The 25414-nt window shown below is 41.4% G+C and overlaps 1 protein-coding gene across 1 annotated transcript in view; it reads left to right on the top strand.

Annotated features, from left to right (window-relative positions):
* Positions 1–22866: 22866 nt before the first annotated feature.
* Positions 22867–25414, top strand: part of USP38 (ubiquitin specific peptidase 38) — a 44603-nt gene continuing 42055 nt past the window's right edge. The window contains exons 1-2 of the mRNA XM_080588850.1: positions 22867–23722; positions 24198–24333. Coding sequence (XP_080444976.1) covers positions 23038–23722; positions 24198–24333 — 821 coding nt within the window. The 5' untranslated portion in view covers positions 22867–23037. The remainder of the gene's footprint in view (positions 23723–24197; positions 24334–25414) is intronic.

Genomic DNA, 25414 nt, shown 5'->3' with positions numbered 1-25414 from the left:
AGAAATTCAGGACAAGCTGCTATAACAAATTGCCAATTGCAATTCATTCAGGATTTCATCCTACTCCAAAAACCAGCCATCATAAAATTTTTACATTACAAAATACATCCCGTTACTGTACTTTAGGGTTTCATATTATTCCATCTATTTCTTCCATTACTAGGCCTCAGTCCACCAATTCTGCCTTAGCAGCCTGCAAGCAACATCTCTCTCAGAACATCTCCATATAGTACCTAAAGCATTTCCAGAGTAAAAATGATGTTGTTCTGGGCCCTGTATGGAATCAGTAAAGTGTTTCTTTTTGCACATTCCCACATTATGGCCACTACTCATATCCACTCCTACCATTTCTTTAACATGATAAAAGAAACAACAAAAGGGGCATGGTAGAAGAGACAAATGGTGGTACCGTTTGAAGCTAGCTTTCCACATCCTAAGAGTATCACTGTATTCATGAGCTGTAGACTTGAGCAGTGTCTTCAGAGATATTCTTTGTAATCACAAGGATGATTTGTATCCACGAATGTTTCCTAAGTGCATGTTAATTTTATCTCATTGTACAACTTCACAAGACAAGACTGTAAGCATGCATCTGTACCACCTGTGCTGTAATCCTGCAACCAGTTTTACATAAAGGTGGTCACATCGCAGCAACAGCTGCAGCAGCAGCAGCAGCTGGTAATGTGAAGAAGGGTTGGTAGGAAAGTATGCAGTGTGGTTTCAGCTGTCTGAACTGGAAGCAGGAAAATGTGACTGTAGGCAACTGCAGATTAGCAGGACTGTAGGGGTCACAGACTAAGAATAACTGACAGAGTCCACAAATAGTAGATTTGATCCAGTAATACTCAAAGGTTTCCCAGATGCCTCACAAAACCTTGATTTTTAGAGCCACTGTCTTCACCACACTCAAAAGCATAAAAAGGACAAGAAGAAAAAGTGAATTTTCGCTGCAGTCTCTCACATCTTGAAATCTCTGGGCAAATGTGCAAATATTTCTGCTGCTACCTTTCAGAGAAGCCCAGGAAAGGGAGAAAGGGATATTCGTACAAAGCTGCATTCTCACTCCAGTACCAGCTTCTCTAACAGCTAATACATAATACAAAGTTTATCCTGACAAGCCGTTTGAATATTGGGCTCTGAAAGCATGAAGTACTGCAGTTAAACCTACAGGACTGATAACATTGCGGTGCACACTGGAGCCAATTCGCAGCTGCCAGGAGCTCTTCCAGGAGGTGCTCCTTCAGAGTATTTGTAAACACCTACACACACCACTGAAGAGGATTACAGAGATTTGCGAAAGGCAGAAATAAAATGCCTATAAAAAGAAGCATTTTCTTATTAGATATGGTTTTTTCCTTCTGGGGTTTTCTCTTCTGGTTAGCAGAAATAGAAATATGGTAAATGTGGTTCCTTCATTAATTGACTTGTGCCCGCAGGCAGATAAACTCAGCTTATTTTATCCATCTATTCAACAATTATGATTACTATAGCTATGTTCCATGTGATTTAAGAAAATTTTGATATATTTCCTTATACTGAATTTCTGTACTTTACATTTTACTGATAGGCAACATGGGAAATAATTAATAAACATTGTATAATACACAGACACATTCAGTAAATAACCATGCTTCTGCTTAGACTTTCATCAGACATATAAAAAGAAACAAGGGAATCTACATGTATCATCTGTAATAAAATAATCAAAATTAATATGCTTTTAAATGCTTATATAACATTAATATAATGTGTGATCATGAGAGATGAGGAAAAATAAATTGCACTAAGTTAAAAAAAACACACAGAAAATCATAGAAATGAGCCTTCACATATGAAACCCTAACCACATCACACAAAAAATGATTGCAGTGATAAAAAAAAAAAAGCATCACAGATGATTTGTTCCATATGTATTTTATTTGCCACTAAGCACTCTATCAACATCATGTGGCAATATCAAACTGCCGCAGGATTATGACTTAACTCTGCAAGATGTTTACAGCAAGAGAACAAAAAGCAGTCCCCATCTCATCACACAGCCTTGCCCTTTGGCCAACTAGTAAAGGCCTGGAGGCCTCTGATGTAGGGTCTGGATTTTCTTGTTGGAGGAGAGATTGCTGTAACCAAGGTATTTTGCAATTTGTATTAGGTATGTTGTAGCTGGACTTGATAAATAACAGGGTTTCACTTACTATTTATTTTTAAGAGAAAAACAAACAAACAAAACAAAACAAAACAAAAAGAAATAAAGAAAGCCAGAACCTTAAGTTTGGGGAAAAAAAATAAAAGTTGTAGATCCTTCTGTCCCTATCTTGTGTTCAGTTACCTGGGAACCTGCTGTCATAAAACATCAACTCAGGGCCCAAGCTCATAGGAACCACTTGAAACAACACACTGAGAGTTAAACACATCAGCACCAAGCTCCTCTGTAGTATAAAGACCTCAATACAGGTGCAACATGGCAATTATTCACAAGAACCTATAAATCATGTGCATCTCCAGCTGATTTCAATAGCAACCCAGCCTATCTTCTTTAAAAAGTTCCTATCAGATGTGTTTGTAAATTCAAAATTTCTCCTCTTCTACCTCCCCTTCTCTCCTGCAAGCCAAATTATAGACCCTTTGGGCAGGATTATGAAACTTTAGATTGGTTATCTTCTTCTTACACACCATCACCAGCACATGGGCTTTGAAGGACAAGCCATGCCTCACGGGAAGCTGACCAAACTGGGAGAAACAGGTGCACAGCCCTTTTCCCTACTGCAATTCAAATAAGATGTGAATTGCACTCTTAGAAACAGCTGATGACATAAGCAGCGTTTGATCTGGTTTCCTTTTAATGGAAGATACGATACCAAGTTATCCATGTAGTTATAAAAATGCACATATTCCCTTTTGACTTCATTCAGCTTGCTATGATATGGTAAAAGGAATTCATTTTTAATATCAAATGCACAAAACCAATATCTTTGGGTTTGTTACCACCAAGAACCGCAGGAACATGGGCTCTTTCCTACCATAAACATATGTCTACTTTGCCAATGTTAAATAATTTCTAGCTTGGTTCTCTGAAAAAGTGATCGGCCACATCTGCTGAATTTTAGTGATAAAAGCAAGTTGTCTTCATGTCAGACTCTAGAGCTATAATAGGTAAGAGCACATGCTCTGGAATTCAAGGAGAGGACTCTGATATATTGTTAAATGAAATATTTACTAAAGACCAGAGCCTGCAGGGTGCCGAGTGCCCTGAGTTCCTGGCTCACATCAGACTGCTCAGCAGCGCAGGAGTGTCACTTTTCATAGACTTTACATCTCTGTCTGCAATTTGTTATCTAGCAGAGACGTATGCAGTAGAGACTTTGTTAATGAGGTATAAAGGCTACTTCTCCACACAGACTCAGGATGAAAGTATGCTTATTTACCTCTGGTTTTATGTATTCTTTTTTGTGTGCCAGTCATAGCTGTTAATTAAACACAGCAGCTCTTGTAAATGCAAAGATGGGAACTAGGGCTCCAGGGCTACAGACGCAGGCATTTTAGTAGCATCTTAAAAAACGATGTAAGAACTTCACTGAGGAAGCCAACAATTACAGTGGAGGACTGCAGGGCCTTTCTGAAACAACCTTGAGCTGTGAGGGAGGAGGGAGCCCTCTTCAGCAAGAGGGAACTCCAGAGGGACAACAGTCGTAGCAGCTCTTCCTTTCACAGCTTCTTAACTTCCCTACCTCCAGAAATTCCCTTAATTAACAAACTCAGGGAAAATGAAAGCAAATTATAGAGCTACAGTCAATCTTCCCACCCCTAGGCTCTAATGCTTTTACTCTTCAGTCAGTGAGAGAAAATATTTGCCGTTATGTGTAAAATCAGAGTCCTCCTAAACGCAGAGGTCTCACTGCCTTTGTTGGGATCAGGGCTAGTTCTTGACCAGAAATCTCAGTATCTGGGATGATCAGAAGCCATCCATTCAACTTGGAGAAACATAGAAACCAGGACAGCTCTTGACTTGCTTGAGTCACCACGAACCAGCCACCATTATCCATACCCAAACAAAAACAGAGCCCTCGGTTCCTGCGCAAAAACACCAAAATAAATGTTTCTGCATGCCACCATCCTGCAGGGCCTGTCCTGCAGCACGTGCCCAGCCCAGCATGGCCGGGAGCTCTGCCTGGGGAGGGTTCCCCGGGAGAATCCTTCAGATCCCACAGGAAGACCAAAGGGCACCATGATCTCAGCGAGCACACCCCACCTTTCTGCAGCACTTCTGCTGATACTGAAAATCAGGCATCACCCCGAGGAGTGAAAAAGCTCCACTTCACTGCCTCTGCAGGGATGGTGGTATTTACTGGTTTAACCAGTAAGCCATAAGCATACACAGAACCTTAACCATCTGCTGGAAATACTACACTGGAGTTTCACTTTAGTGACTGTTGTTTGGCTGTGTTCAATTAAGTAGATTAAAATGACTTCTCAGCAGTCATTTCCCATTGCTTCCAATGCCTTTGTCCCTCATTCAGGACCGGAGAAGTAGTAACTGCCTTGACAGTAATGCTCTCACAGTTTGTATGGAATAGAGAGCTTTCAGAAGAGGGAGAAAGGAATTATACATGAATAAGATAGTAAAGGCACAAGGGAAGGGAAAGTGATTTAGCAGAGCATTTCAAATGCATAAATAAATCATAAATTTACACTGAAATGCCACTGTAGTAAGTTTCCCTTACACTGATCACTGAATGACGATATATTCTTTGTATGTGGATACGTGAAAGGCTATAATGTGCTGCTATGTTTGCCCCACGTTTCTGAGGAAAAACACTGATTGGAGCATAAATATTTTCAATTTTTAGTACCACAGGTCTTTTCATAGAAGCACTAGCATAGCCTCTCTTAGTTCAGCATAGGAGTACTGTAGAAAGGAAAATGAAACATTACAAATGTACAATATAAGCAATGGATCTCATTCAGAGTCCCCAAAAATATAAAATCCAGACAAAAATGGATTCTTATTACGTTGAAAATGGAACAACTTTATGCTCTACTGATTTCTTAATGCAGCAGATCTTGGAGAGATGTAAGATGATGCCACGCAGAGATGCAAGGAAATATTTTTTGAAGTGGAAGAATCAGATAAATCATGAATAACCAGTGTCACTGCTAAATCTGCGCATGCTCTCACTGCTATTTTTAGATCACTGACCACCATCCTACCATCCTTGCCCAAGGACCTTAAGCACTGTTTTCAAAGACTCACAAACAAACAAGAGGCAATCAAACATGAGAAATCAGCATAATCACCACAGTACTTTCTGACTTTCTCTTCTGCTCTGAGCTGCGACTTCCCATCTAAAATCACTATTCCAGCCCCAAATTCAGAGTTTTAGGACAGAAACTACTTGCAGATTCAGTTGCAAAACTATTGATGGATGAATCGAAAAATCAATATGAATGCAAGTCACCAGGGATATGCATGCAACCAAAGATATTGAAAATCTTGTCTAATTTTGCTTCCACAGAAAAGATTCAACCATGCCAATAGTAGATATTGTAATTTGATGTTGTTTCACAGATAACTCTCAAGAAGATCAGCTCTCAAGAATATCAGTTCCAAATGGTGTATCTTTATGCACATTCCCATTACAAGATTGTATTGCTACAGATCTAGCTTTTAATGGTGCTAAATTCAACAAGATTCAAGAAAATACACACTACAGAGAGCAAATAAAACCTAATTTTTTGAAATGTTCTGCCTCTGTACTACTGTAAGCATTTTGAATCTGAGTCGTCTGGACATAGCATAACTTTCTTAAACTTTCTGTAATAGCTCAAGACAGAATAAAAGCATAAGAAAAATATTTACAGCAGGCAGCAGAATTAGCCTTCTCTTTTCCTCTTCATGCTCTCTCAATTTCTACTTTCTCATTCCAACCCATCTTATCGGATATTTTATAACCACAGGAATGGAATGATTTAGGTTAGAAGTGACCACCGCAGTGTTTTTTTTTAACAATAGTCTATCTGGAATTTCTCTTGCTGCAACTTGTATCTGTTGTTGCTTTCCCTCTCACTGCGCATGTGAGAAGGCTCTGGTTTCATAGCCTTCTCACTAAGCCTTCTTCATGATGATCTAAAGTTAAAAAGGCAGCTAAACAACACCAACCAACCAACAAAACAAACAAAACAGAAGAAGTCACATCCTTGTCCTCTAGAGTTTATCTTTCCTTGAGTCCATGCACTCTTCTGGCTACCTTTTACAGATAGAGGCAAAAACTGGGTACACAATTACTTCTGCTGCTTTAGAAAACCAAGGCATTGCAATAGTCCTTGTCACTTGCTTCCTAAATTTTGTCCAAAATGTGTTTGTCAAGTACATAAATTTCCAAGTACAGATTTCATGATTGCATACTGGTATCTTTGATCAACCTATTGCAAGACACATACCTGGTTGGCAGGGAAGCTGATTTTCACTGTTAATACTGAGACCTACATCATTTAGTCTGAATGTTTTAGCAAAAAGAAGATTTGAAAAGATATCTTAATCAGTCTGAAATCCCTGGAAAGGAGTTCTCAAAAGAATGTCTCCTGCAGAAAATGAGGAGAAAAACCACTGAGAGATGCTAAGTTATTTTCTACAGAAAGCTCATATAGCCCAAGGGAGAATGACAGCAAAAAGGAAGAGCTGTTTTTAACAGAGAGCATTGCTGAAGCAATATTTCATATAACTGAGCTACCAGCTAGGAGTGGGTAACTACAAACTTCTCAGATGTTACTGTGTCAAAGAAGCATTTAGAAAATTAAGGGAGAGTCTAGGAAAACTCCTAGTGCAATGATGTGGGGCAATTGTCACCTGCTTTGTACAGCAACATGAATGACAGCTGAATGTGAGTTGTCTTCTCCATACTGTATTAACATTCTTTATTTCTGTTGAATGCTTGGCTTGTTATTTCTACAAGTTAAAAAAAAATGGGTCATGGGTATTGACAGTTTGACATAATAGTTTAGATTAGCCATTGCACCTTGTAAAATAATTAGCCTGGAAGTGAAGAATCAAGCTCAAGAATGTGCTAACTGGAGCAATCATCCAGCACAGTGAACAGGGAAGGCATTTTGCAGTTACAGTGGAAGAGTCACTGAAACATTCGGTCATCCAGTGCATATCTGCAATAAAGAAGTGGGCAAATGAAATACTGTTTCTCCGTAATCTGCTGTGTGACCAGAAGAAAAACAAGAGATGATAGAGGATTTACTGTGTAAGTCCCACTGTCTGCTGTATGGGACACCATGACTTTTGAGAGCTATATTAAAGCAATAAAAATAATACCAGGTCTCAACACTATAGGGCAATTGCTGTGAAGCTGGAGATGTACTTGTGTGAAAAAAGACTTCAGTGTGGCCTACCAGAATTGGAAGTTGTGAAAGGAACAAATAAAACTGATAGAAACAGAGTTTTAATGCTAGCAAGACGTTACAAGATAGGGGAGATAGCTCCTGCTAGCCCACTCTGTGTTTGACTAATGAACTCCGACAGCTATTCCATTCAAACACCAGCAATCATACAGAATTAATGACTGAGTAACCGAAACAAAGGTAAAATGAATTCAGTCAGCACAAGTGATGGTTTGTTTATTTTGGTGAGAAGGTAGAAAATGCACCTAATAAAAAAGCAACCTGCATGTGCAGACGTCTGGCTGTATCCAATACTTCCTGGGGCAGCACCGAAAATGCTCAATTTCATAGTCATGCTTCATTGGCAAGCTGATCAGTATGAGACAAAGGTGGTGTTTAAACAAAGAATAGCTTATTGATTTCTGATCAATCTCTTGACAGTTTTGTCTCAAGGATACTAAGCAAGCCTTTTTTTTTTTTTTTGCTCGTGGCTCCTTGATGTAACGCCGTGCTCCGAAAGTCAGTAGAAATGTCCCAACCCATCCCCTCAGGGTCACACAGGACTGTCCTTCCCTCTGCCCTGTTTGCAGGGACACTGGGAGGGGATTTGCTTCAAATGTGCACTGCTGATTTGAAGCAATGTAGTGCTTGTGCTAATGTGGATGCACCCAGCGTGTCTAAACAAGCTCCTGTTAGGTGGTACAGCTCCATCTACTGATACCAGCAGTCCCCAGATAACAGACAACTCTGCAGCCTGAGCTTAAGCAAACATTTCTGGTTCTGTAGGACTGCCAGTGTCACTAAAAGACACTCAAGGACAGGAACACGAGGAGCAGGGATATACAGGGACATGATGTTAAGAAGCCTGAAAAGTTATAGATCAGCTTTACACCAATGATGAAAGAGGGTGCTCAGAGCTTCTTTAGAAGCACACCAAAAACTTCTGAGCGGCCCTCATTAAAGGCAAAAATACATCTGTTAGAACTCCACTGAACTCTCTTCAAGTCACACCAGGGACGAATTTGACCCCTGATGGAATGGGAACATAATCAAATGACATTAAAAGAAAGAGTTTTAATCAAGTAACACTTAACTTTGGTTATATTATTTTTATTGTATTAATCTATTTTTGTATGTAAGACTTATTCTCCATTCGGTGTTATTACAGTAGTATTCCCTAAGTTGTATAAAATTTTATTAGCACTTTGTCTTATTTGATGGTTTTATTCGTGCACGAACTCGAGAGATTTTGTAATTGTATATATACACTTGAGGAAGGAGTTATAACAGTATAATTGAAGGAAAAGGAACTTAATTTCTTTTTATAGTGCAGAGGTGATTCTGCTTCCACTGAGTAATGAAGAGTATCACAGCTCAGTACCTAAAGAAAGAGGATAACTTTTTCAGTGGTCTGCTTTGCCCCACGTATCAGACTACCCTGAGAGAGGAGGATGACCTTTACTGATTTTGATGATGATGATAAGGTCCATAGGTATTCCCTGGGGAATGATATTCAGCTGCCCTGAGGAACCACCTGAAAGACCCAAGTTATCTGCACCCTCCTCCAACTCCTCTCTCAAGGTAAGGCTCACATATAGTGTCTGATGTTGGGAACCACTATTTCGGCATCAAACATTTAAGCTGGCAGATACTAACTTCACAATATAAAAGCCTCTATCTTCAAACCTTCTGTGCTTAAGCATTCACCAGAGGAGATGGGACTACCATTTTTAGCAGAACCACCACAAGCAAGCAGCCAGGTGACTGAACAAATCGAGGTCTTGCTGAAGGTAGACAGTTGAGAAGCAAAAACTTCCAGTCATTTTTTTTTTCCAGGTGGAATTACACTGACACCTATGCGTGGGCACAGGGATGGAAGAGGAAACCATGCTGCATGCCTCAGCTTTGGCTATACCAGTTCTTTTACCAAACAGAGGCATGAGTAGACCCTATGCTGAGAAGCTCCAGATGCACTGTGAAACATTCTCCCTCTTCTCCATGTTTGCAGAGAACAAACTGTCTTGCAAATGCTCAGACACCATTCATTCATTCCACAACACACTGAAAGTGTTTAAGCCCAGATCACTCGTTTTACATTTTCCATCATTCTAAAAGATTTTCATCAATTCTTCAAGAAGCAATCATTCCAGTCTTGCCTAAAAGATCCCCTCCTTCTTCATCCTAAGGAGATATTTTACTTTTCTACAAGAAAGGAATTTATACTTTTATACAGTTCACTTTTTAACCTGGAAAAGACAGCAGGAACCTCTTCACCTCATGTTTCATCTTTCCTGCTCATGTGTTCTGGCATGACAGGCTGGCATTTAAACCCCTATGAGGTCTCTTGGCCATGACCCTGCCAAGCAGATAAGCCTCCTGGAAAACTCTCCCTACACCCATCCCCAGCAGATTAAACCACTTGGAGCTTTCTCCAGTTATTTCCTGCACAGCCTCTCTCATGGCTTCTAGGTTCAACTTTTTTCTCCTGTTTTCACCACTCCATAAGTCCATAATGGGCTTATTTTACTCAGATAAGTCAGACACGAAGGAAGGAAGGAAGGAAGGAAGGAAGGAAGGAAGGAAGGAAGGAAGGAAGGAAGGAAGGAAGGAAGGAAGGAAGGAAGGAAGGAAGGAAGGAAGGAAGGAAGGAAGGAAGGAAGGAAGGAAGGAAGGAAGGAAGGAAGGAAGGAAGGAAGGAAGGAAGGAAGGAAGGAAGGAAGGAAGGAAGGAAAGAAAGAAGGAAAGAAGGAAGGAAGGAAGGAAGACCTCTTTTTCTACTTGGGGAAATTAGGTATGGAAAATCCTCACCCCAGACTCAAACTGGGATGGCAAAGTGCTCAGCCTGACAAATTAAATGTCATCATTGCTTCAGATAAAGATGCATTAATCACCAAGGCATGTTTCTGCCAGCTGCTTGCACATCAGACTTCAGAGGAAAGCAAGGGAAACCAAAGAGACAAATATGAAGAAGGGTGGTTTTTCCATGGCTTTGAAGTGGTGGCAACATGTAGTCTGACTGCAGAACTGGCCACACCACCAAATGACAGCTGTTACCTCCAGAGCCATTAGGTTTACAAACTAGCATTGTGGTACCTCTTGACTTGCAACTTTAAAACGTGATACTGGTTTACTGATGTCATTCTGGACAATGTTATTTTCCTACTGAACAGACCTGCAATAGAAAATCCTGGATTTTCGGACCTGCTCTGTTATTCCTCAGCCACAGCGGGGAGTGACCGCACGTATGCGCCGATTCCTGCTGCAGCCTCTGTGCGCTGCATCAAAACGAGAGGAGCTTAACTAACTGCGAAAGGTCACAGCTCCATGGCTAGAGTGAGCAGATGACAGGAAGTATGCTATTAAGTAACGAGTTCATACATTACACTGACTAACGTCTAAATTTATTCCCCCTCAGACAGGCAAGTACCTGCATTAGTAAAAAGCTCAGTGAAGGCATTAAATACTGGAAATAATACACTGATATTATTATTTTAAGATGGCAGTGGCTTTTCCACTAAAAACTTCATAACTATTACAATTTCTAATTCTCATACTACCTCTGAGCTAAATTATCATGAGCCTCAAAATCTCATAAAATTAATTGGAAGGACTGACAGCATCAAAAACGTGTTTTACATGTCTAGACAAATCTGATTATCATCATGCCCTTCAGAAATATGTTATATATTCCCAGCATGTCAGATTTTACATAGCATTACCATTAAATGTGGTTTAACTTCAGCTGACAAATCAGAGAATAATGATTGGGATGAATCTGGTAATTTATTTGAGATTTAAGAGACTAATTACGTTAATGACAAGCAAGATAAGGTATTTGGACAATAGCATTACATGGCTCTTTGACCAAAACCTATTCACTTTATGTTAAATATACTTCTAAAAAGTATTTGCAGTATCATAAATAAGTACGGTAAAATAAAAACCAAATAAAATGAATAGTTTTCATTGCATACAGTTTGCTTAATTGGTAGTAGAGTATTTTGAGATTAAATGGATTTTCTACTTAGCTGAAAGTAATTGGGGGCACAAAATTCATAGCAAAGGTGCAGTCCCAGAATCCACAGAATTGCAAATTTGTCACATTAATGGAGAAGCCTGGGGACATTAAAGGAAAAAGAGGCTCTAATTTTGCTTCCTGAAGATGCTACAGATTTTGCCAGTGGTTGCTGTGAACAAGACAGATCTCACTAAATACACACAGTTAGAAACTCAGATTTTTACTTGCCATTTCTGTTTTGCATCTAAAACCAGGATGGCTAGATTGTTATTGTCTTCCCCACAAGGTAAAGATGGTTTCATGGTTACTATAACGCCTGTTTGGGCCTGTTGTCAAAGCAGGTTCTCTGTATCTCTATTGCTCCAGATCCAGAAGTGCAATTGTAGAGCTCACTTAAGAAATATCTCAATTTAATCCATCCGAGACTGGGCACCTTGTTTTCAGAGGGGGGGATATGAGGTGAGACTCTGCATTCCTTTGTGTGGTGTTGGCAAAATAAATGCATGTCCCTTAATCACACTTGATGATGCAGCTAGACTAAGGTGGATTTCTGGCCTCTTCACAGCAGCACCTTTTATAAACAAAATCTCATTGGGAGCATGCTGTCCTCTCAATAACATTCAGTTCAGAAATGGGATTTACAGAGTGTGGGAGCTGATGGATGGCAAAGCATGAAGGTGATCTGAACAGCCTTCATTGCTCTCGGGCAGGGATGCCTGGATCTGAGCCAACAACGGGAGGCATGACAGGCAGCATGTGCTAAGCTGAGCACTGAATAAGCAGCTTCCAGGGAAAGGCCCAGCAGGCACTCAGAGCAGAGGGCAGGCTGAGACCTGGATCCCACTCAATCAGCCCAGACCAGGATCCAATTGAGTTAGCTGAAAGCTCCTGCCAGTAGGACTGTCTCATTATCTAGACAAATATGATGTGCAAAGCCACACCAGAAGTATCGTATTTCATAACTCTCAATTTCATGTGAAAAACTAAAGCATAAAGGGCTTAAATATTATGCTAATGGTTACACAAAATGAGACTCAAATGTACATTTCCTGTCTGCAGTGAGCTCCTGCACCATGTCATCCAGCATGCAGAGAGGACAATGTACACCAACAGCTGGGATACGAACACTTTATACAGGCGACCTCTTAGGTACAATGCAAGGTGCTCTGCAATTAGTAATTCTTCCAGGTGCTGTGCAGTATCACACTCACCCACCACTCACCTGTGCTGGTCAATGACATTCAGAGGATACTTTGTTGGCTGCGTGAATCTGAAAGGAGTTGTGTTCCACACGGCACGAGTTGGGCTGTTATTCATGCCCTAAACATTGTCCTATCTCAGTTTTAATTAATATTAATCTCTGCTTTGCAAGGGCAGAAGTAAGTCTGCTCTTCTTTTAGATGTCTTCTTTCTTTAAATCTTTCCTGCCCAAATTAAACTAATCAATATTCCTACAATGCCTTTTCATATGAAACTGTCACCATTCCTTAAGTACGTTACAATCTACCAATTACCGCTTTCCGCCTCTCATAACACTTCTTTCTTTTTCATTAGCACTTCAAAATATTCTCATGCTCTGCAACATCTCATTAAATTGGAATGCTGATTATTTCTATTGTGCTAGCAAGTGTGTCACTGGCACTCTAATGATTATCTTTTCCCTACCTTACCTACTCAAATGAAGCAAAAATCAGTTCCATTTCATTGTTTCCAGATGAATCCCAAATCCTTTTATTTAAGCATCCCTATCTGTATCTTTATTTCCACTGCTACACTATCCCACTGTAATGGATAATGGGATCCAATGACTGGATTGTCATTGCTGGAAATGTTTGCTGTAGAGCAAGCAATGTCCTAGAACTTCTTGTAGAAGCACAAAATGAAAAACGTACTCCAGCTTTTGAACACTGGTAATATAAATATGAACCAAGAGAGATGAGATAACCAATAGCGAGAGCATTGAGGTAATAGGGAGACAGTCAAGGCCAGTAAAACAAGGAGGGATTACACACGGCCAACAGGAGCTCTTCTATATCTTCAAGAGGCAGAGAGTCATCAAAAGAGAGTGGGGTGGTTTTACAGATGTTTATGAGGGTATGTGAGATGGATATTCATCAAAGAAAATGTCAAGGTGTTTACAGAGGAGGATTTTTCAAAGCACTGAACACATCTTAGAACATGCACCCTATTGGCTTTTAGTAGGACTGATATTCATAAAGCACTTGGACAGTTCAGGATGTAATTTCTTGTTCTCTTGATCCATTTTAAAAATGCAGATACGGTACAATGTAAACAAGTAAACAGAATCAAATTCCTCTACCCGATAATGTCAAGCATAATTCTCTGAGAGTTCTAGGTGACGTAAAATCATTTTGTGGCCTTTCATGAATCATTTAGACTTGTCTACAGCAGAATCTATTTCACAAGCAAGTTGTGAGCCACAGCTAATCTCTCACAGGGGTTTTATGAGACACTGGAAAAGACACACTTTAAATGACCAAGCATTAAAGAAGGACTTTTACCTTCAAAAGCATTGGTGTCTGTGGAGTATTGGTAGGAAGGGGGACTCACAAGATCCCAAAAGAACACATTTAGTCAGGGATGTATGGTTTGACAGCACTGCTTCAGTACAGACATGTCAGGCATCTTCACTGTAACTTTATTTTCATGGGCTGCAGGGACAAGATGCTCATAAGTCATGGTTCAGTTGCACGGTTTGGAAAGGCAGTTGTCTAATACTGATTGGAAACAAAAGTCTGTACTGACAGGAAAAAATCAGACATTGGCCTCGAAGGTGGAGGTAGTTCAGCAGCCCTTCCAGCCTGCCCTCTTCTACTCTGAGAGGAAGATAATTCTTCCGCACTAGCAGAAATATGGACACACATCAGGTAGATACTAAACGGACACTCCAGCTAGGAAGCTGTTTCTCTTACGGTGATAATATGCAGTACAAAAAACAACATGAGACAAAAATCCTTGTGTAGGAACTGAAGTTCTGTCTGGTGAGAGGCTGAAGAGAATGAGGCTAGGCTCAGGGGACAAGGGGAACAAGCCATCCCCAGGGGACCTACCTCAGGCAGACCTTTGCTGAAAAACTGAAATGGCAATTCTTTTAATAGAAAAGAACACTCCATCTATTGTCAGATGTCTGATTTAAATTAAACTAAACAAGCATTCACAAACCAAAAGCAATTTATAGCCACTTAAATAAAAATTAATTTTCCTCTCCGTTATCCAGGGTTTCCTACAGTAGTTTATGACACTATAAACTTTCTGTGATACTCTTGTTGCTTTTAAATCATTCTAGGAGAACAAAGATACTCAACCACACGCATAACAACCATGGGAAAAAATGTACTTCTCCTTTTCTTTTTATTTGGATAATTTGTGTATCAAGCTGTTAGTATATATCACGTAAATTTAAAAAAGAGGGTCTGGATACATCTAATATTTTAAAAACATTTTTGGCCACCAATAATGGCCTAAACAGAGATTCATTTTTTCACATTGTACATAATAGGTAGTAGAGAATTTTGAATTCAGTAAAGAAAACAGTTAATTTTCTATATGTATTTATGCTACACTTGAACTAGTATGTTTTACTTTAAATACATGCTGTCCCAGAAGAATGAGATCATTGGAATCAGGGCACAAAAGTCCATAGTACATCCTGACACAATTCAACACAAATAAGCTCTATGAGCTTAGTGTATTTGTCTAATCACATGTTATTTATAACATGGAACATTTGCTTCTACATTGCATTGCTAAAAGCATTTTCTTCCCAACCAATTTCAGTGCATTCAGAGCATCTGAGAAACACTGTACTTCTCTCTGATTAAAAGAAATCTGATACTGAAACTGGAACTGATTGAGACTGTGCCCAACTGTTCAAAGAACCAATTATTATACACATTAACCTAAGCTCCCTTCAGCAGCTACTGTAAGCAGAGAACATGTCAGATCCCAGTTGAAGATGAAGACAAAATACCACTGCTATTGAATTATCACAGGCTCCATCTGTGCTGAAATTTGAAAAGAAATCCAAATAAAAATGTGTTTACACAATTTCACATTTCAGAGTACATATCTGACCCCACATCATTTTTGTATATCCACACAATTCCTTTTTTTTTCATAGATCTTAAGCCTGAGGTAAAGAAAATTTTCTTACTGATCCACATTTCTCCTAAAGAATTCAGCTATTCAAAGAAACAAACAAAAAATGGTTATAATTCCTTTTGCTGTTATGCATATAAATTAGCGCATGCAACACTGCACAGAGTGTCAAAATATGAACAGACTGGCTTATTTTGCTAGATTATCACAGACTCCAAATCAAAATAATCTGAATTTGATATATTACTCTGTTGCTAAGAATTCTTCTGGGAATTCAAATACTGGAGCTGAATCCAAAAAGCTAAAAAATCTACAATATAATAGATAAATGAAAGAGTAGTTGGGCAAACTTTTCAAAAAAATCACTGAATTGCACTGACATTTCTGGCAGAAGACAGAAACTAATTGTATATTCTGATTACCAATATCACTACACTGTGTCTTAGGGCTAAATCACTCCTTAAGTGATCTGCTCACTTAAGGGTGAAATCTTTGGGGATGTCTGTACAAGACCAACATAATGCACTTGTTATGTTACCCCTGATTATAGACAATATATGTCAGTGGGTCTGCATCTGACTTTTTTTGTTAAACGTGCTTGCATATTTGCATAAAATAGTCTCTCTGTCCTTTTTTATTGTCCAGAGCTACTACATTCCTTGTTCCACGGTATTTCATTGCTGGGTGAAGTAATTCAGTGTACGCTATGTGTATGATCTCTATAGTGTTTTGAGATTCCTTGAGCTGGGAGTCAGACACCTTCACTTGGTGTTGCGAAGAAACGAAGTGTAGGTGGCCACTTTCATGTCCTGCAACGCTTCCACATTTTTAATAACATTTTCCTCCACCCCCATGTCTACAGACGAACATGTTTGTTAATTGCAGGTGAGCTTCTTGTCACTTCATGATTTTTTTGCTCCAAAATCCAATTTGACCTGTTTGAATAGACTTTTTTTGGGTAACAAAGCATCTCTCTACCCCATAGCAAAGCATAGCGCAGAGATACTTGAACTGGTGGCAACCAACCTGCAGTGTCAGAAGCTGCACCAGCTCAGCTGCGCTCCTATTAATATAAAGATTGCATTGCTTATTACTTGCGGCAGGGTGCAGACATACCTGCTGAGGCTGGAACTAAGCTGGGTGTCTCTACCATGCAATGTAGGTTAGCTGTAGTCAAAATGATGACAGAGGATGAAAGGGACCATTGCCAGACATTTTTGACACAGGGTGTTTACTGAATAATTCAGAGTATTCTGAGCATAACTAAAGAAATATCGAGTTGGCAGTCATCAGCACTGATGCTCCTTAAAAAAAAATATGAAATATTATAAATTAAGTAATGACTTCCTTCACAACAGTAAGCAACAAGGTGCCAGAAAGGAGGTAAGAGTCAGAAGGGAGCTTTGTACCTGGTTTAGAACCAGCAGAAGTTTTAAATTATTCCAGTTAACACAGAGGAAGCTAATGGTGAAACTGTAGACATCAGATATACTAACTTTGCCTTTGGGTCCAAGAAACATATATCTAAACAGAGAACACAAAAAGATACTATGAAAAGTTTGTGCCTGCTTTACTACTGAAGAACCAACCCTTCTTGGATTTCTGATGACATAAGTGGAAAAAAATCACAGTTATGACCAAGGCTAAAACTCTCAGACTCTGGATAAACCAATGCTTAATCTTTGACAAAATAATTAGAACAAAATCATACAGACCATGAAATGTATGAAGGCTGGACAGGAGTAATGACAGTACTATTGAAGTAAGAGAAAATTCAAACTATATGTACGGTATGCAAAACAAACAAACAAAACCACAACCAACCAACCAACCAAAATAAAACTGATATGGTATTTTTTTATACAATGGTGCACTATTTTATACATATATATTTACATATATATATAACAGAGGGTCAAGACCTCAATTTGAGTTAAAAAATAGTGCATGGATCTTATGTGCTGTAGCAAACGCGAGACAAAACAAGACACAAACAAAGGTGTGAGACACAGTGGATTACTTCATGTAGGAGTTGTCTGCACACGTCAGTAGAAGAGACCACTCCCAGGCAGTGAGGACCACTTTGAGCAGTACAGTAGTCCCACTGAAAACAATGAGGCGTATTTGTGCCGCGTGATCAGGCTTATCAGTACAAAAAAACATTTTGTTTTTTTTTAGCCCAAGGACAAGGATTTCGTACAAGCCAAAATGCTGGCTTAGTAGAAGTGTTATAAATGTAAGGGAACAACTGGAAAATGTATACAGAGATACTGACCTCATCACAGGACGTATATATCTTCTAATACTGACAAATCCCCAGGCTCAGGCAAGGTGAAACATCTATTCTAAGGCACACCCCAATAAAGCCATGGTCATAGGTATCAGGCATAAACTTTTTGTTCTGTGAAACTTAACTTTCCAGTTTTCTTTCTTCCTGGATTCACCCCTCCCCAACTTTGGATTTGTCTTTAATGACAATTTACATTTGGTCCTCAGTTATTCCTTCAAATGTTATCTACAAAATATATCCAGAAGATCTGATAGCATGAACATCTTTGGTATTTGATAAGTGTCTATTCTTGAACAAATTACATTCTTTTATGGGTACCCTTTACAAGACACATGGATGATATAGGAAGAAGGAGGCAGCAGAAACCCTTAAGATTGAAAGGTGATTTCTATCCCTCATATAAAGAAACTGCAATAAAAATAGGAGATTTATGATTCAATTTACTCCTTCATTAAGCAGCAGACATTGTAAGTGTCAGCCAATGGCTGTAAGAATTTCAGTATTGGTTTTGCCTAGTGTCTCATTAAAAACAGATAAAAACCAGCACTCTAGCTTAAGCTAAACCTGTTATTTTTAAAAATGAAGTATGCTGTCATATCCTTACAAATTAGAATACGTACCTACTTGGATGAATGTGCAACTACTGAGAATTGTAAAAATATCATAGTGAAAAACCTGTTAAGTCAGGTGTGTGTAATATGCAGTGAAGTACAATGCTTAATATTTTCATCACCTGGTGAACCTTTTCTCTCCTGAGAAAGGTGTGATATTTGACACATCTCTGGGGGCAGATTCAATGAAGTATGCATTGTCCTCTGCCATAGCCTCACAGCTGATTTCCACAGTCCATATTCTAATTTCTGTGTCACAAATGACTTTGCAGTCAATCTACTTTTATTATTTTGTCAGATAACTGGGCTGATGTATAACTCTGTTTCTATAAACAGGCTATTTCCTCATCAGGAATCTGAACTTTATCAAATGTATCATTTATCAAAGGAAGTTCTTCATACAGACGTGGCTTTTTTGTTTTGTTTTGTTTTGTTTTAAGAGCGGTTTGTACTTGAAAAAGAAGTTCACCATTGCGATTTTTTTCCCTGAAAATAGTATACATCATTGCATATAAATTCCTACATAATGCCACATTTTCATATGAACACACTCAAGTTGCATTTGTATTGCAAATGTATGCAGGCAAGATAGTCATTTGCACAAGTGAAGTAGATAAAGGATTGCACAAATTCATGTCTTTTGGCATAACTTATTTTGATTCTCTGTATTTAAGCATCTAGCCTCACACATCCTAAATATAATGCAGTTTATGCTGACTTTAAAATCTGGGACACTTACTGTGAACCTTCTGTGCCATACAAAAGGAAAAAAAGAGATATATAGCCCCCAAAAGTTCACTTTTCAGACGGTCAAAAGGGCTTTGAAAATTTTGCACATCTTACCAGCGAAACATGAGGATTTGGCATATACGTTGCCTCTGGGTACTTGCTGTGAGAGTCTAGGTACAGTAAACCCTTCTGACCTCTGTGGGACTTTACTGACACAGTTCTAAATTTCACAGAGACACAAGTGAAGAAGAATCAAGGGGTGTCTAATGCACAGCTAAGTTTTCAGTTGTCCATATATCAATCTAACTACCATTGGCACTTTCTTTAGGGTATGCAATGAGATAAACATCAGCAGAAATAGTAAATGTAGTAACAATAATCAGTTGTTCATTCACATAATTGAGACTGGATAGAAAGAGTGTATGAAGATTTGCCAGTTATGCTTTTGAATAAAAGTACTGAAAAAAAATATATTCATCACAGTCAACCAGCTGAACCCCTTACTGAGAGTATTTAATAAAGAAAGCAGTTTCACCTTGCGAAGAAGCCTGAGTCTATGTACAATACTTCAGACAAACTAACCCCGAACCATACAGAACCACGAAGATTTCTTACTCCTGGAAACTTCCAGTAGCAGATATGGTCTATCAGTTTACCTCATACCTCTCTCTTTTAATACATTAACTTTCTGGCCCTGCAGTCCATGCTTTTGTCTTTTAATCCCAACAGAGGCCTGATTCTCTTTAAACTTTTCAGCGTCTTGGCCCAATACTCAGGCAGCTTATTGCCAGATTACTGATGAGGAACTACCTAGGTCTCCCAGAGGCCATTGCTGAACTGCAGCCTTTAATGACAGTTGTTAATAGCCACTGATTTGGCTGAAACTAAGGTTACCACTCATATTCAAGATGGTTACTACACAGGTTTTCTGAATCCCTACCATGATCTCTGCAAGCGCCTCTGTTACAGCAATGGAAAACTAATACTGAATTAGTAATAAAGTCACGTTCAGTCAAATGTTGCTCCTTGCATTGGTGAATATGTATGTTATATATGTAAAACTGAATCGTGACAGATTATACCCACAGAAGAGAAAACAGCTCTTCAAATCAGAGCTTCTCTCCTCAAAAATAAATAATTGCATTGTGATAACAGGTTTTACCATCAGTAAGACACTGAGGCCACATGCTGTGCTGTCTTGATTTCTGGATAAATAAACCTGTGCCCTGTTGTTTTTTCGATGAATAAGCCTTTGGGACATGTGACAGTGTACGACTGGAACACAGTGATTCAACGTTCAGGCGTTTTTAATCAACACTTTGAAAATTAAAATAATTAATACTTGGTAAACATTATGTAATTGAACCTTACAGCACCTAGCTACTACTATGCATACTTCGCAGATACCAGCCCTGCAGTTAAATAAGCTGCTTGCTGCCACCAGTGGACTTGATATCAGAGCCACGATTAGCACTCCAAAGTTCGTGACTCACGGTGCAGTTTCATGTTACAGTGAAACTAATCTAACAGCAAGCTGCGACTGAAAACAGAGGCCTGTCCGCCTACTCCCCCGTGCCTCTGCTGCCCATCTTCAACTAGATTTAGCAGACTTGCAGCCACACGGCCATGCCACATGCTCAGCACCAGATGCCTCGAACCTACTGCAGTTATACGGAGATCCTACCTCTCAGGGAGACTAAATTCACCATACGTGCTATGTGGCTATCTCCATACGTCAGCAGCAAGTCCAACATGTTAGACCTGTTCATATGGGTGGAATAAGGAATGGGCAGATGTTGTGTCTAGAGCCTTGCCAGCCCTTAGGGAGGCCCTGCGGGAGAGCCACATTTTCCTTACCTAGAAAAGGTTCTGCTAGAAATCAGCCATCTCAAACATAAGGTGTGAAATGTCTGTAGGCTGACAGGATATCTTTAGCCCAGGGTTCTTAGTAACAGGTTTCCTTTCTGTCTTACTTTCGTTAAGATTTTTGAGTTATTAAGCCATTGTTTACCTTACTCTGTTACTTGTGCTGTTTTACAGAAAGAGTAATTATTATTCAGAATTGTTAATAATCTTTGTTTGATGAAACATAACTGTTTTTTTCCATTACTTTTTCAGAGTAAACATTTTAAAACATTTTATTGACTGAAGAATTCACTTATTTTCATTTGGTCATGACTTAGTAATATATTGATATATTGAAGTTAAATTTTATTGAGAACAGAGGAACAGTTTGTGTTCCAAAATTTAGCTCATATGTATAAACTGGTAATTGCATATTTAATGGTCAGGCTGTAATTAGGATCATTCCCACAGTTCAGGTTATTTTTAGCTATTAAGTCATAAACATACGCAGTGACTCAACCAGCCATTGTAACTCTTAACCACTTGTTTGTCATTACTAGTTCTATTACTGGAAATAAGTTAATTAAATGAAGAGTATGTATACTTGGTCATCTGGATGCAACCAAGAGTCTCCATGTTCCTACATTAGTTACCTTTCCCTCTCTAAAACTATATGACTCTGGCTATCAATTTTAGCTTTTCTTGGGTCAGTAGATTTTCAGACCTTTCTGTGGCTATCTTTGGAGAAATTGCCTCATCTACATGGTGATCCCTTAGCCCAAGCAGCAGGCAGAGTTCTCCCACTCGTGGCCATCATGTAAACCAAAGAGAAAGCACTGAAGACCTGCTCAGACCTTTGGACTCCTAGCTCACAGAAACAACTGATCCTGCTGATCTGTAGCTGCTCGTGTTTTCTGCTTTCCCCATCTCTGGGGAGATCTCTGGACCTGCAAGCCATCCACATTTCCAGATTTTCAGAAGGCCATTCCAGCTCTTTCACATTGGTTTCTGCTATTCATGGCAACTGCCCCTCTCATCATCATCCCTCCATGGTGTGCCCCATGAGCCTGCCATACCACCTTGCCTTTCTCCACTTCTTTTTGTTTCTCTTTCTCATACATCCTGACACATTTGAGCAACTCTGGAGCTACGTAATTAATAAATCGATGGTAATATTATCTGATACTTTTAACTACCTTAGAAAAATCCCTAGGCCAACACAACTTGTACAGGAACACAATGACTCTGCCATGGCAATTTTTCTCGTGTGTTGCGATTTCTAGAACTGTTATAGGTACGAGGAGCAAACAGAAAACTGGAGCGCGGAGGAGCCAAGTTACGGCTGTGTGAGCAGTTTAACGGCACCGTCGGAATATTTTATTAACGGTGGAGTCGATCTTTAAGTTAACTCTGAACTTCCTGGCTCGGTGTTTTTGACAGCTGTGGTACTTAGGGCTTTGCGCTGGCGTTTCTTTGAGGCTGCGGGGCGCTCCGCTCCCCTCCGCTACCACAACGGCACCGCACTCCCCTCAGCCCCACGGCCGCCATCACGGCCCCGCCGCCATTGCCCGCCCCTCCATTACCCGCCCCCCCGAAGCCCCGCCCCCGGCCGCCATCACGGCCGCCCCCGCCGCCGCGCAGCCCTGCCCCTCCCGCCGCGCCGCGCCGCCCCCTGCCCCCTGCCGCCCGCCATTGGCCGGTGCGGCGGGGGGGGAGGCGGGGCGGCACGGCCTTTGCGCCGCGTCCTGCCGCCGCCGCTTCCCGTTTGCGCCGCTCCGCTTCCGGGTCGGAGGGGGGGGGCGGGGGGCAGCGTTCGGCAGCCTCCGTTGGGGCCGCGGCGCCGCCCGGGCGAGCGGCGGGGGGGCGCAGCGGGCGGGCGGGCGGGCGGCGGCGGCAGCCGGCGGGGCGGCATAGCGCGCCGGGGCGGCGGCAGGGCCGCGGGGAGGCGGCGGCGGCGGCCCCCGCCGAGGCCCGGTGCCGAGCCGGTCCTCCTATCCGTCCGCCGCCGCCGCCGCCTCTCGGCCGATGCGTTGGCGGCGTCCGCCATGGACAAGATCCTGGAGGGGCTGGTGAGCTCGGCGCACCCGCTGCCGCTGAAGCGGGTGATCGTGCAGCGGGTGGTGGAGCTGGCCGAGACGCCGCTGAGCCGGGCGCAGTGCCGCGCCATGTTCGCGCTGGGCACCCGGCTGGTGCTGCAGGGCCCCGACCGGTTCCAGCGGCAGGTGGGCCGGCAGGTGCTGGAGGCCTACGGCCGTTACCACCGCGCCGAGTTCGAGGCCTTCTTCGACCGCGGGCTCGTCCTCGGCCTCCTGCAGCGCGGCTACGGCGAGCTGAGCAACCGCGACCCGGCCATCCTGGACTACATCCAGGCCGGGCTGCGCCTCATCATGAGCTGCCCCTCGGTGCTGGAGCTCTTCGAGCTGCTGCAGGTGGAGGCGCTGCGCCTGGTGTGCGAGCGGCCGGCGCCGCCGCTCTGCGCCCGCCTCTGCCAGCTGCTGGGCGACTTCCCGCAGTGCCTGCCCCGCGGCAGGAAGCTCTCGCTCGCCTTCTGCCAGCAGCTGGTGCGCAGCATCGCCCACTTCCAGAGCCAGGGCAGCCGGGAGGCCGAGCTGCGCCTCTACGTCTCGCAGGTGACGCAGGTGAGCGGGCTGCTGCGCAGCGTCTGGAAGGCCGAGCCCGACACGCTGCTGCCCTCCCTGCAGGAGCTCTTCGCCGTCATCTCGGCCGCCGGTGAGCCCCGGGCCCGGGAGGGGCGGAGCGGAGGGAAGGGGCCGCGGAGGTCCCGCGGCGGGCGCCTCTGGCACCCAGAGAGCGCTAGGATGCGGTGTCTGGCCGCAGGCACTCCGGCTAGCCAGGGGTTGCTGAGGAAGAGCATGCGAAATAGCTGTGCAGGGCTCACGTTAACATCCAGCACACCAAGCAGTCGTATGGCACCACAGTGGAGGGAGAGGGGGAGGAAGTTGGCAGGTTGTCACTGTCTTGTGCAGATACTGAATGAACAAAGGGCGCTGTAATTCAGCGCTCTTCGTGTGCTTAACTCATTGAAACTTCTCTCATTCCACCCTGTGTCAATATAACGTTAGGTTTAGGCTAGACTTGTTTCAAAACTTCACAGCTGCAGTCAAGCCGTTGCGAAAATCAAGTGTAGTTTTCCTGCGGGGATTTCTGTTCATTTCTTACAATATGGCCTGTTGAACTATTGCAGATACTTCATTTGAACCCTCGGTTGCACTGGCAAGTCTTGTGCAGCACATACCATTACAGATGATTACAGTACTCATCATGAGCCTTACTACAGATCCGAATGTGAAAGATGCAAGTATGACTCAAGCGCTGTGCAGGTACCGTATTTCATTGGGAAGGGGGAACACTGTTGACATTGCCTTTTTTGAAGTTATTTCTTGCTTCAGTTTAAAAAAAAAAAAAAACAAGGTATGAGGACACTTCTAAGATGGCATTCAAAGTTACACTGTTTGTCATGTTAAACTTGTTTATATTGCTGATACCATGGATGTTACCAGCAAGGTCTCAGTTTAAGGTTACTGCCTTCATTGCTAGTATGGCTTTTTTGTCACACTTTGCTAGGACAGAATGAAGAGGAAGTATGAGCAGAAACTAAGAGGAAGCCACCTGTGTTGCTTTTAAATTATATATTCTTTTTAGGTATCCCACTTGATGGGAGACAGCTTAAACTAGGAAACTTGACGGGTCTTACTGTCAAGCTGAGAAATAAGGCCTTGTTCTCTGAAGATTAGCCTTTCCACTTTTCCAAGATGTAGATTGTCTCTCTCACCTCTTCTCCATCTGTAAAGAGAGGAATCAGAAATGATATTTACTCATTTCTGCTTAGCTATCTTTATGACTTTTCAGTAGGATTTGTAGGTGACAGCCTCTGTTTACATCTTCGCTCAAGTCTCCGCAAGTTTGACTGTTGTCAAAATGATGGAAGAATGGCAATGATGTAAAAACAATTGCATAGTGTACTTCCTGTCAATAATATAGACATGATTGCACATCAAGCTTAATAGCACTGTGAACATTGATTCAGATTGCTGTCTTGGCTAGTATCTGTAGAAAGGTGACAACTAGAGAAAAATTAAGACCTTGGTGATCTTTACTGTCTTCCTACAGTCTATGGAGGAAGCTTGTGTTGAGCCCAGACAGAAAGATGAGTAAAGCAGTGTAATAGGAAGCTTTTAGAAATTTGTATTGTATTGTCTTTTAATACTGTGTAAGTATCCTGTTTTCAAACTACATCCATGTGAATGTAGTATAGCGCTTAGATTCCTACAGTATAGTACTTATGTGTATCTTACTGAAATACTGAGGTTGTTTCTGAAAATAGTCATTGTGTTGACTTGAAATTGGGAAGCTGTACGTCATTTGAAAGCATAATATTAATACTGGTGTTTAGAGACTTTA

Source organism: Anser brachyrhynchus (genome assembly GCF_964034855.1).
Source record: "Anser brachyrhynchus genome assembly, chromosome: 4".
NCBI classification, from domain to species: Eukaryota; Metazoa; Chordata; class Aves; order Anseriformes; family Anatidae; genus Anser; species Anser brachyrhynchus.
This window is presented reverse-complemented; position numbering and strand designations above follow the sequence as displayed.